The 13212-nt window shown below is 44.4% G+C and overlaps 1 protein-coding gene across 1 annotated transcript in view; it reads left to right on the top strand.

Annotated features, from left to right (window-relative positions):
* Positions 1–242: 242 nt before the first annotated feature.
* Positions 243–13212, top strand: part of ano3 (anoctamin 3) — a gene marked incomplete at its 3' end in the record, with an annotated part of 40729 nt that continues 27759 nt past the window's right edge. The window contains exons 1-5 of the mRNA XM_083763541.1: positions 243–275; positions 2989–3089; positions 4642–4686; positions 6357–6491; positions 7663–7769. Of these exons, the coding sequence (XP_083619667.1) occupies positions 258–275; positions 2989–3089; positions 4642–4686; positions 6357–6491; positions 7663–7769 (406 nt within the window). The 5' untranslated portion in view covers positions 243–257. The remainder of the gene's footprint in view (positions 276–2988; positions 3090–4641; positions 4687–6356; positions 6492–7662; positions 7770–13212) is intronic.

Genomic DNA, 13212 nt, shown 5'->3' with positions numbered 1-13212 from the left:
TGGCTAAGCATTTCCGGGGGTCCCCAGCCAAAAAAGGTTGAGAGCCCCTGATTTAGAAGAATTAGAATCGAACTTACAGGTCTAAATGGGTTAAACTATACTAACTCCTCCCACAGCGGAAGAGTCCGGTCCACACGCCCTCTGGGCTGCTGTTCCGAGACGGGAAGAAGCGCATCGACTACATCCTGGTCTATAAGAAGTCCAGTCCGCAGGTGGAGAAGAGATGCACCTTCGAGAAGAACCTCCGCGCTGAAGGCATGATGCTGGAGAAGGAGGTATAGACACATGCACGCATAGTGGCTGTGGGTGGGTATGTGTCTGGGTGTCTGTGGGTGGGTATGTGCCTGGGTGGCTGGGTGTCTGTGGGTGGGTATGCCTGGGTGGCTGGGTGTCTGTGGGTGGGTATGTGCCTGGGTGTCTGTGGGTAGATATGTGTCTGGGTGGCTGGGTGTCTGTCGGTAGATATGTGTCTCGGTGGCTGGGTGTCTGTGGGTGGGTATGTGCCTAGGTGGCTGGGTGTCTGTGGGTGGGTATGTGTCTGGGTGGCTGGGTGTCTGTGGGTGGATATGTGCCTAGGTGGCTGGGTGTCTGTGGGTGGGTATGTGCCTGGGTGTCTGTTGGGTAGATATGTGCCTGGGTGGCTGGGTGTCTGTGGGTGGGTATGTGCCTGGGTGCCTGGGTGTCTGTGGGTAGATATGTGTCTGGGTGGCTGGGTGTCTGTGGGTGGGTATGTGCCTAGGTGGCTGGGTGACTGTCGGTAGCCTGGTTAATAAACCAGACCGAATCAGCCGTTAGTCTGGTTTATTAACCAGGCTAGTCTGTCTTTAGATATGTTCCTAGGTGGCTGGGTGTCTGTCGGTAGATATGTTCCTAGGTGGCTGGGTGTCTGTGGGTGGATATGTTCCTAGGTGGCTGGGTGTCTGTGGGTAGATATGTTCCTAGGTGGCTGGGTGTCTGTGGGTAGATATGTGCCTGGGTGTGTGTGCATTATGTGACCAGATATTGTTCGCAGCATATAGCTCGAAAACTAATTATTGCTGCAGTACCTGGGACTCGCCCACCAGAGGCCATAAGAGTCATAAATAATAGAGACGGCACTGGATTTCACCGAACCATGTTAAAACGGATTTATGTGGAAAAAGAGCCAATCTACAAGCTTGTATAGATCAGCAATTTTTTTTTTAATTATTATTATTTATCGATTTAATGGTTTCATGAATTCTAAATGTTGACTTTTAACAATTTACTTGTTTAATAGACATTTAAAGGTTTAAAAACAGGACTTGTTTGAAAAACATTAATTACGTTGTTTAAAAGGAATACTATCATTTGTTGTTAACTTTAGTTTTCTCTGTCTTCAAAGGTTCACAACTAATAACTAATTAAGCAATATTACACGAGAGGGTGTTGTTTAACGTGATTATTGCCACGACAGGGATGCGGTCAGGAACGAGACGAAGTCGAGTTCCGCAAGCATCACTGAAGTGGCAATAATCACGTTAAACAACACCCTCGAGTGTAATATTGCAATTCTACAACAGTTACCCTTAAAACAAAGAAAATCGCTGAAAAAATATATTTTTTTAATGACAGATGTAGTCACTACGACCACAAATGTCCAAAGAAACTAGCTAGCCTAGCCACCGAGTTTGCTAGCGCTCTGGGAAAACAGAGCGGCTGAATTCTTTGTTTTGATTAGGTGGTGAACAGTAGTGGTTTGATCAACGGCTAGAAACCGTTTCAACCAATCAGATTGCTTCCTCTTAACGACCTGTTGTAGAATTACTGAACCAACCAACCAACCAACCAATCAACAAGTGAGGCCAATAAACAGAGCAAAAGCTAGAAAATAAAAGTTGAATTGAGTTGGAAAGTTATCTCCTTTATGCCATTTGAATGTGAACAGAAGTAGGACTTGACAGAAACCATAGTGCCTGTTAACACACCATATGCATAGTGTAGCCTACTGTACGTATCCAGTAGCCTGACACTCAGTCTGAATTTTCATTTCGTTTCACTTCATTATTCAGACTGAAAGCCCTCCCCACGGCAGCAGTTTATGGGATGGCCGTTGTCAAAGCGGCAGTCTTCGTTGATTGGTTCATACCAACCAATATGAATAGTAGGACAGCAGATGACGTTGTTGTCAATCATGAGGCTATAGCTAACCCGTTTGCTAACCAAACAAACCACAGCCAACGAGCGCTACTAGCATGTGAACAAAAGTAGTAAAATATGTCGGATAATGTTTATAAAACCTGTCGTTTCCGTAAAGAAACTATTTATCATACGCCGATTTAATAGCCAGATTGATACGGTCGTGAGTCACCGCAGTGGGGGCAGCCACGTTTGTTGTCGAGTGACGGGGCTGATGGCCAATCAGCTGCTGTGATCGGATTTCGGAACGACACCAACGCCGCCGTAGGCAGAGACTCCAGACCTGAATCGCCAGAACATATTTTCTTATTAGGCGTGGCTAGCGATTCAGGGCTGGAGCCAGGCTACGTATCCCGGGGTGATGGCAAAAAATGTGTTGATACACAAACACAGCAGACATGACCTGCTCTGCACAGGGCGCAATTTGGCACCTCGCCCGAGTGCAGTCTAGTATTGTCTCTGTTCTGATGTATTTTGTCTTTTAGAATGTGTCACATGCTTGTTTCATTTAACACCATGATGACACACAGACGCAACTGAACGCCTGGGAGCCACACCTTTACCACTGTGCTGTGTTGAGCTCCCATGGCATCTGCTGCCATGGAGTGATAAACTAACGATGATGGCCACACAATCATTTAAAATGCAAATTGTGCAGTATGTTTTGTGCAGTACTGGGTTTGAAAAGTGCCTGACGTGTGTGTGTGTGTGTGTGTGTGTGTGTGTGTGTGTGTGTGTGTGTGTGTGTGTGTGTGTGTGTGTGTGTGTGTGTGTGTGTGTGTGTGTGTGTGCGCGGGTGCGTGGGCCGTGGGTGCGTGTTGTCCTCGCTAGCCTTCATTGACCAACAACGACATCATGTTTGTGAAGATCCACGCTCCCTGGGAAACCCTGTGCAAATATGCAGAGCAGATGAACATACGCATGCCCTTCAGGTAACTAGAAGTACATTTACTTAAGTATACTTAACTTATTAATAGTATTTCCAATTAATTTTACTTTATACTCCACTACATATCAGAGGCAAATATTGTACTTTTACTACTTACAATCATTTGCTACTTTACTAGAACATTTTACTATAAAATTATACTAAAATTTGTATTATTATTACAAAACTTGTATTATTATTATTATTATTACAAAACATACATTAACCACTTCAGCTCTAGATTCATTTAGGCCATTTGGAAATAGCAGATCTACAATCTCACAATGCGTCGCGATGCGAAGCATTGTGAGCCGCCTCAAATACTGCATGCTTATGTTATTGTATCCTGTCGAGAGGTCTATACGGGTGCTACAATATCTCGGACCCGTGCCCAAATTGTCCGGTGGAAATGTTACCCTATGAGCCGAATGGCCCCGACCTATAGAGCGCCAAAGTCTGACGTCATTTCACATCCTACGCAGTTTGCAGTTTATTTCCCCATTCAATCTCCCATAGACCTTTTTTATGTATTGTGTTCTAATCGAGACAACTAAGAACTGTGTTCCAAAGATAAACAAATGATCCCGGCGGTTTGACTCATGTGGATATGACGGATCAACTGACGTGAGAAAATGATACTATTACCGCCGCCAAAGAGTATAATTTTCACCAGAAACATCAAATATGAGTGTCTATCGTAAACAATACATAGCCACACACCTGACAATATCGCAGAGACAATTTGTTTTGGACCACCGATATGTTATTCTCCATAGAGACATTCCTTCGAGCAAGCCAGGGGATGAGTGAGAGACGTCACGTCACGACTTCGGTAGCCTGAGCTAATGTGTAAGGTTTCTGGTCTAGAGGGGGCAGGTCGTGGCAGAGATTTGCGCACGCCCTGATAGGATCTCAACGATCTGTGACCAGATTTGACTGAGAGCCTGCAAGTGTAAAATCAGTCATTACAACGGCATCAAGGCCCACCAAAAAAAAACATTTTAGTCGACTAAATCAACTGTAGATTTAGTCGACTAAAATCGCATGACATTTAGTTGACTAAAAGTAGACTAACATGGAAACACATTCCAGGTGACTAAAATGTGACTAAAACTAAGTGAAAACTGTTCAAGAGGCTATGACTGAAACTAAAATCAAAATGTGCTGCCAAAAACAACACTGTTGCTAGCCAACATTACTATTACAAGTATCCAGCGTTGAAGATGGAGTGCCGCGATTTAGGGTATAGGTTAAGACAAAACATGGTGTATTTCGATTGAACCTTTTGACTCAAAGGCTTTCAGCTTCAAGGCAGAAACCAAAAATACACGGATATTTATATATTCACTCTGGGTGTCGGGCTTACCTTCACACTCATTTGTGTGAAGAGGTTGCCAAAAAAGATGAAATGTACACAAGGTCAAGGACTTGATAATAAAGTTAATTAGATTGGATGCTTAAAAACAGCAGGATTACTGTTTTAAAATGTCATAAGTCAATAATTAGGTTGTTGAGTTTTGGCCTGAATCCGTGGTTAAATTAATTGTTGTTTTCAGGAAGAAATCCTACTTCACAGACTGGAAGGGCAAGACCATGAGCAGGTAAATACAAGTCTGTACCATACCTTAACGCATTACCACAATGAGTGCCACCTGGTGGACAAAAGCTGTGGCACGTCTGGTTTTGGATGCCATCGTGGATGCTAAAAGCAATAGCGCCAATGCTAGCGAGCTAAGGCGAGGTCCATCCTACAAAACGCCAATGTTCCAATCGCGATCACTGGATAATAAGAAATTACTTCGGAACATCGGCGATTTGTTCAAAACCACTGACAGCGGCGTAGTTTCCGAGAAAAGAGCATGCAAAAGCCGTGGCTAATACAGAAGCTAATGTGGTTGGTCGCGCAGTCGCAGTGCAGACGAGGCCCTAGCAACCGTGCAACAACGGCGAGTGACACATGGATTTCATTGGCTATCGCCTAATCGCCCCCCCTATCGCCGTACAATGTTTTCGGGCGACGTTCCTCCGCCCACTTTTCGACTATGACCTGTTTGCCTGCTATCGCCAGTATAGTTGCCACCGGGTCACATTGACAAAAAATGCACTTCCGGAAAATTGGTCTGACTGTCCCCCGCTGTTAACGGTTTTACTGCTCCTGGCGGAATGTTCCGTCAGAAGGAATCCAACCAGCAACTGCTTCTGGCGTAATGTTCCGTCTGGTCAGATTTATTATTGATGTCAAACCGGATCGCTGATTCCTTTTTTATTATTATTATTTTGGCTTGGCATTTCCTTGTTTAGCGATCCTAGACCGGATTGCGCAACCGTGCCGTCCACTTCCCATTATACAAAAAGCTGAATAACTCGAAATCTACAGAGCTCTCCATGGTTTGGATAAAATGCGTGATGTTCGAAGGTCTTTGCTGATTACCCGGTGGTTTAGATGGAAACATTGGCACTTTCTAGAGTAAGGATGGCCTCATTTTAGCTCGCTAGTATTGACGGTATTTATTTAGAATTAAAGATGGACGCTCCAGACAGGATGACAGTCCAGCGTGTCCTACATTGAAATAGGCTCGGCAGTCTACGGTTGGCTCTGCGTCCAGCAGGAGGCAGTATATGGGTTCAAACGCACCTTGCGTAATTATTTAGTAGGATGAGTATACACGAATACACAAGTATACACGAATCAAGTGTGTTAAGCCGTGGAACGCATCTGTCACTTTTAACCATTATGCTATACTGTAGATATTGAAAAATGACAGCCATACAAGCTCATATCGTGGTACCGAGTGCCCAAACTATGTGCTTGTATATCTGCTATATTTGAAAAATCGTGAAAATGTGGCACAAACCTTTGAATATAATTATTATTCTTTCACAGCAAAACATGTGTTACTCATCTTTGCTTCTGGGGGGTCCCTGGAACAATAGATTTCCAGAATAGTTTGAGAACCGTACTGATATAGAAAACTGATTTAGACATTTTTCAGAGTCTTAATGGGTTTTAAGATGCCAAAGATTTTGATGCCAATACCTTCAGACTTATACTTGTAGCAGAGAGTACTTCTACATTGCAGTATTGATATTGATATTTTAAAACAGGCGAGTCACTGACTTACTTGTGTGGGTGTGTGTGTGTGTGTGTGTGTGTGTGTGTGTGTGTGTGTGTGTGTGTGTGTGTGTGTGTGTGTGTGTGTGTGTGTGTGTGTGTGTGTGTGTGTGTGTGTGTGTGTGTGTGTGTGTGTGTGTGTGTGTGTGTGTACTGCAGCAGGTTCCATCGGCGGTGGTGTCAGCTCCGCTCCTGGCTGCCCAGAAACCCCATGAAGCTGGACAAGGAGGCGCTGCCTGACCTGGAGGAGAGCGACTGTTACACCGCGCCCTTCAGCCGCGCACGCATGCACCAGTTAATACACACACACACACGCACGCACCAGTTAATACATACACACGCACGCATGCACGCATGCACGGAGCTGGCCTGACATCATTCTGACATCTTCATTAGACTCTATATTTGTGCAGGGCATGCCTGACAAGGAACTCCATATAAGGGGCATAAAAGGGACACAGACATAATTACTGGGTCATGCATCGTTCAAAAGTAGGCCAGTGGCCCAACGGGCACTGCTCTATGGTTGTAAGGTAAATGCAGGTTGTGTTGGGTCTTCATTAACACCTATAACACCCGGGGTTATTTAATGCATTACATTATAGCACCCAGTCAATTTATAAACACGGACCACTTTTACAGACGGACCGGATGTTGTTGTGAATGTGTGTGTAGCAGCTAACAATAGCCACACCACTCTAGAATCGATCGACAACAACGGGAGGTAAGAATAAATCTATCGCAACGAGCGACTGGACCGCGGAGGGCCGTCTAACTTTTTTTTCATAATTAGACGGGATGATTTAGATTGCGAGTTATTAATGTTTTAAGGGGGGAGTTAAGGGGAGGGCATTTTTCGATGACGTCTCACTCTTACGCAACAACATCGAGGATTGCCCAACAGGCGCCAGGCTGTGTAGCCATGCGATCCGTTTTCATATAAATAAACTGTGTTCTAGGTGTTAACATAATGCAGGTTGTGTTGGGTCGTCATTAACATAATGCAGGTTGTGTTGGGTCTTCATTAACATAATACAGGTTGTGTTGGGTCTTCATTAACATAATGCAGGTTGTGTCGGGTCTTCGTTAACATAATACAGGTTGTGTTGGGTCTTCATTAACATAATGCATGTTGTCTCGGGTCTTCATTAACATCATGCAGGTTGTTGGGTCTTCATTAACATAATGCAGGTTGTGTTGGGTCTTCATTAACATAATGCAGGTTGTGTTGGGTCTTCATTTACATATCATTAACATGATGCAGGTTGTGTTGGGTCTTCATTAACATAATGCAGGTTGTGTTGGGTCTTCATTTACATATCATTAACATAATGTAGGTTGTGTTGGGTCTTCATTAACATAATGCAGGTTGTGTAGGGTCTTCATTAACATATCATAACATAATGCAGGTTGTGTTGCGTCTTCATTAACATAATGCAGGTTGTGTTGGGTCTCTTCTCTACAGCTTCAGCATCAGCAACAGAAAGACGTTCTTCTCCAACTCCACCAGAAGCAGGATAGTCCACCATGTACTGCAGCGCACCAAGTATGAGGACGGCAAGTCCAAGATCGGTAGGAATGCTGTCATTATCATTGTTGTTATTGTTGTTGTTGTTATTAATATACGTCAGAACATAATTCTACACAATGAAACAAACATGGCTTTTAAAACAACCCTCTGTTGTTTAAAAAAAACTGTTCACTGTCCATGGAGCAATCATGGTGAATGTATGTGTGATAGATGTAGTTATTTCTGTTCTCATCCATCCATCCATCCATCCATCCATTCATTCCATCTCCTCATTCCGTGTAGTGTTAGCACTCCGAGCGGCATAAACGGAGGTCTCCGTCCTGTCAAATAATCCCGCTCGTCACCCAGGACGGAGATTAATCACAGGGCGGAACATTAACTCATATACATCCACCTGCTGGACGCAGAACCAAACACAGACTGCCAAAACAATTTTCAGTGTAACACACGCTGGACTCACTGCATGCTGTTTGGGCTTCCGATGTTGATGCTAAATAATTAGCGTCAATGCTAGAGAGCTAAAATGAAGCCATCCTTGCTCTAGAAAGCGCCAATGTTTCCATCTAAACCACCGGATAATCAGCAAAGACCTCCGAACATCGCACATTTTATCCAAACCACGGAGAGCTCCGTAGATTAGGAGTTATTCAGCTTTTAGCCAGCCTGTATAATGGGATGCGGACGGAGGCGAGGTTACGCAACCCGGTCTAGGATCGCTAAAGAAGGAAAAGCCGAGCCAAAACAATAATGAAAAAATAGAAATCAGTGATCAGGTTTGATAGCGATAATAAAGCTTATTTGACGGATCAATCCGCCAGGAGCGGAAGGTAATTACATTCCTTATGGCGGAGCGTTCCGCCAATCATATCATAACCGAGCGCATCGCCCCACAGGCTGGGAGCGCCCGTTGGGCAGCATTTCGATGTCATTTCCAGTTGGGACGTCATCCAAAGTGGTCCCCCTCCGTTTTAGTGGATGAGAGGAAACATCTTCAAACGTGAATAACTCTTGATCTAAATCAATCCGTCCAATTCTAAACCAAAGATTATTATGTTTTTTGACGGCACATCGCGGCCCCGTCGCTAGTCGCGTTAGAAGTAATCATATACTTCCCGTTGTTGTTGTCGGTCGCCTCAGGGGTGTTTTGGCTACATCTAGCTACATCCAAGATGGCGCCTTGTGCTACCTCCGTAGCTGCAAATCACTGGGCGCTCTGATTTAATGGTCCTAAATACCCCTGTGCGTTTGGGGTGTTAATTATCTTACTTACTGTATATCCCAAACCAGCAATAACGTACACATCCTACCCGAGTTGCGAGTTACCCCCATTCTGAATTCTGCAGTCTCCAACGTTTCACCAGAGGTGTAAAACTCCATATTTTTTTCTTTTTAATCCAAAATGAGTTAATAATAGCACAGGCAGAATCTTCACTTACTTGGAATTGAAATAAATGTCAGAGCTGAAATCGACATGTGAATACATATGCTTAAACATGTAGCTGGGTGTAATGTTAGAGTCCACAGAAGTGAACCTTTCAGGCCTGTTTTCTCAACCCCCTGTTTCTCTGCAAGAGATCACTCTAGAAGCCATATATATCACTGTTGTGGTCAAATTGAACAAACAATATGTCAATTTGAAGCTATGATTGACATGAAATAATCAAAAGAATTACAGAAAATCCAATTGCAGCCCCTCAGTCAAGCTGGCAGGATCTGCCGGGAGAATCTAGACACAGCTGCACGACATGAGACTAATTAATTAGAGCGACAGAGAGAGAGAGAGGAGTGTGCAGTGTGTGTACGTGTGTGCGTGTGTGCGTCAATTTAACAAAGGTGCAGCCGATCAGAAATCAGCAAGAACACTCAAGAAAACGCTAAGAACTAAAAACATTGCATGGATGCACCTGGGACGTATCCTCAGTGATGTATATCCCAAGGTCATCGGGATTTCGGGTCTCTCGGACATCATACCCCTCCACTCAGGTGACCCAGCCGGGGTGATCAAGTCCCGGCTGGATGGATGGATGGATGGGTGGACTGGACTCATGTCATGGTGCTTGCATTTTAGGCTGATCGGAAGCGAAAGAGTTCCTGGTTTCCGATAAGCGTAGCACCAGACTAAAGGTCATGGGGTCACTCACTGACCAATAGGATTGATCCACTGAGAGCTCAATCTGTGGTGAATTTTAGAGATAATTATCTTGTTTACAAACATAGTAGTGGACGGACTGACGGACAGATATTTGTTGTTAAAACCATAGTAGTGGAAGGACTGACGGACAGATGTTGTTATAACCATAGTAGTGGAAGGACTGACGGACAGATACATGTTGTTATAACCATAGTAGTGGAAGGACTGACGGACAGATACATGTTGTTATAACCATAGTAGTGGAAGGACTGACGGACAGATACATGTTGTTATAACCATAGTAGTGGAAGGACTGACGGACAGATACATGTTGTTATAACCATAGTAGTGGAAGGACTGACGGACAGATTCATGTTGTTATAACCATAGTGGACGGACTGACGGACAGATACATGTTGTTATAACCATAGTAGTGGAAGGACTGACGGACAGATACATGTTGTTATAACCATAGTAGTGGAAGGACTGACGGACAGATACATGTTGTTATAACCATAGTAGTGGAAGGACTGACGGACAGATACATGTTGTTATAACCATAGTAGTGGACGGACTGACGGACAGATACATGTTGTTATAACCATAGTGGACAGACTGACGGACAGATACATGTTGTTATAACCATAGTAGTGGACGGACTGACGGACAGATACATGTTGTTATAACCATAGTAGTGGACGGACTGACGGACAGATTCATGTTGTTATAACCATAGTGGACGGACTGACGGACAGATACATGTTGTTATAACCATAGTAGTGGAAGGACTGACGGACAGATACATGTTGTTATAACCATAGTAGTGGAAGGACTGACGGACAGATACATGTTGTTATAAACATTGTGGACGGACTGATGGACAGATATATGCGACTCTTTTTGATACATGGTGGCAAGACTAACTGTTCAGGAGAGGAGAAAAACTTTATTGTTTTTTTTTTTTTTTTCATTAGCACAGGCCTCATAGTAGAGCATGTCTGAAATAAATGTCAGAGCTGAAATCGACATGTAAATATAAATGCTTAAACATGTAGCTAGGTGTAATGTTAAGAGTCCACAGAAATGAACCCTTCAAGCCTGTTTTCTCAACTCGCTGTTTTCTGCAAGACATTACTCTATAAGCATTATCTCTAAAACTGGTGGGTCAAACTGAACAACCAATAAGTCAATTTGAAGCTATGATTCCCTGCTTTCACATGACACGAATAAACTTGGCTGGTGGACGTCACCAACATCCAGACTGTGCCGATCCGCACCAAACGTGGCATCAACACTCGTGGTTGTCAGGGGTCTGCTCTGCTGCTGCCCCATGCAGGGGGCCACAGTCAGGCCCGCCGTTTAATAATAATAATAATAATAATAAAACTTTATTTGTATAGCACCTTTCATGACATGAAATGCAGCTCAAAGTGCTTTACAGAACAATGGAGAATAAAAGAAAAGCAAGGCAACGACATTAAAAAACAAGCAGTAATGCAGTACAGTGAGGACATGAAAAATAAAAAATACAAGATCAATTAAAGGCAATGTTGTAGAAGTGGGTCTTGAGCTGTCATCAGGCAGGTTTAGGGGTTGTCTACTGCCACGGGGCCACGTGTGACCCCCCCCCCCCATGTAGTGGAGCACTACATTCAGTGCTATACAGCCACTGGCAGAACAACTTGGTACCGGGCCGGGGGGGTGACCGCACGATCGGGCCCTGGCGAACCTGACTCCCAAAGCACATTTTTCTCAATGTTATTTTGTCGATAAATAACGTAGAGAAAAGCCCCTCTCAGTCTGAATGATTGGGTCGTTCATGTACATTTCTTCCCATAATCATTCCTATTGATTTATGTCACTCCTTTGTGCGTGAATGAGTCAATATACCCCCTCCCTCCAACGCACGCACGCACACTAATGTAAAACATGTGTGAGTGTGTCGTTCTGCTGGTTACTTGTCCTCCATTATTTTCCAACAGCTCCACCTCTTTGTTGTCTGTCGCTACTTAATTATTACGGTCGGCGCGACCGGCTGTTGCTCTCCCAGTCTGTGAGCTCCTGGGAAGGTGCGTATGTGTGTGTGTGTGCGTGTGTGCGTGTGTGTGGAGACTAGAGCTCTTCACAGGACCCCCAAAGATTCCCAAAATACCCAGGAACCGAGACGCACATGGGCTCAGTGTAGCCTGGTTAATAAACCAGACTAATATCGCACGGACCGCGGGATATTAGTCTGGGGAGGCTCAGCTTGGATTTCATTTCCAGGGAAACATTTTCTCTTTGACGCAATTGGTCAGAGCTACTGTCAGTCAAAGGTCTCAAGCATTGACAGTCACTGTACCAAAGCCCGCCCATATTGCATACCGTGTCCCGATTGGCCGCTCACATTCTCTGGTGTAGGAAATGGGCGTACAATTGAGCCTCTCCAGACCGAAATCCGGCGGCAGGCAATTTATTTTTGCCAACGGCTGATTCGGTCTGGTTTATTAACCAGGCTAGGCTCAGTGGGCCGGGTAGGAATCTGCCGTATATAATCCCACCTTACGAGGTGGCCACCTTTCCGGTGGTCACCTCATCGCCGAAAACCTAGCCTGGGCAGCATTGCTTTTCGGGTTTATGATCCGGTCGGGAGCGGATGATAATCGCTACGTCATGTAAAACCGAAAGCTGCAGGCTACGATAGCTTTTATTGTTGTTCTTCCGGTTTGAGGGAAAAAGGAAGTTCCGGTGATTCTTCCGGCCTGATGACGACAAAACAATACTACAACATGACGTAATGATACTGTATCATCAGGTTCACACGGCACTTGTTTGTAACACAGGCCAGGCTTTCCTCTGAGGTGGAAAGCCTGGTGACGCGAGGTTACCAAAAACTGGAGTATGAATCAGGGGGGCAGTGAAGCAAATAGTGTCTGAAGCCAGTAGGGAATCCTGACTTCCTGAAAGTTCATATAATGGCCTGTGGTGGCGCTGTCAACTTCACCTAGACTGTATTACCGTAATAAACATGGTCATGAATACTTTCTGCTTCCAGTCACTAGTTTAAAGTCTCATTTCTCATGTCATAATATTATTTTTGGAAAATGATGGTCCCATTTATTAAAAAAATGACCATAAAGTCGAGTATGTTCTGAGGGGCGTGGCTACCGTTGCAGTCTATGATCGGGACCACCCCTCCACCCCCTATGGGTCCCCAGCATGTAGAAACCGCCAGATGCTAACTTGCATGAGCAACATGTTGAGCAATTTTCATAATTGGCATAATATCTGACCATATACCATTAACAACTATTATGGTTAGGGATAGGGAACAGGGTTAGCAATATGGCGGGTCGGACGAACGCGGTGTCTGA

This window comes from Protomyctophum parallelum (assembly GCF_964188405.1).
Source record: "Protomyctophum parallelum genome assembly, chromosome: 4".
Classification (NCBI taxonomy): domain Eukaryota; kingdom Metazoa; phylum Chordata; class Actinopteri; order Myctophiformes; family Myctophidae; genus Protomyctophum; species Protomyctophum parallelum.
This window is presented reverse-complemented; position numbering and strand designations above follow the sequence as displayed.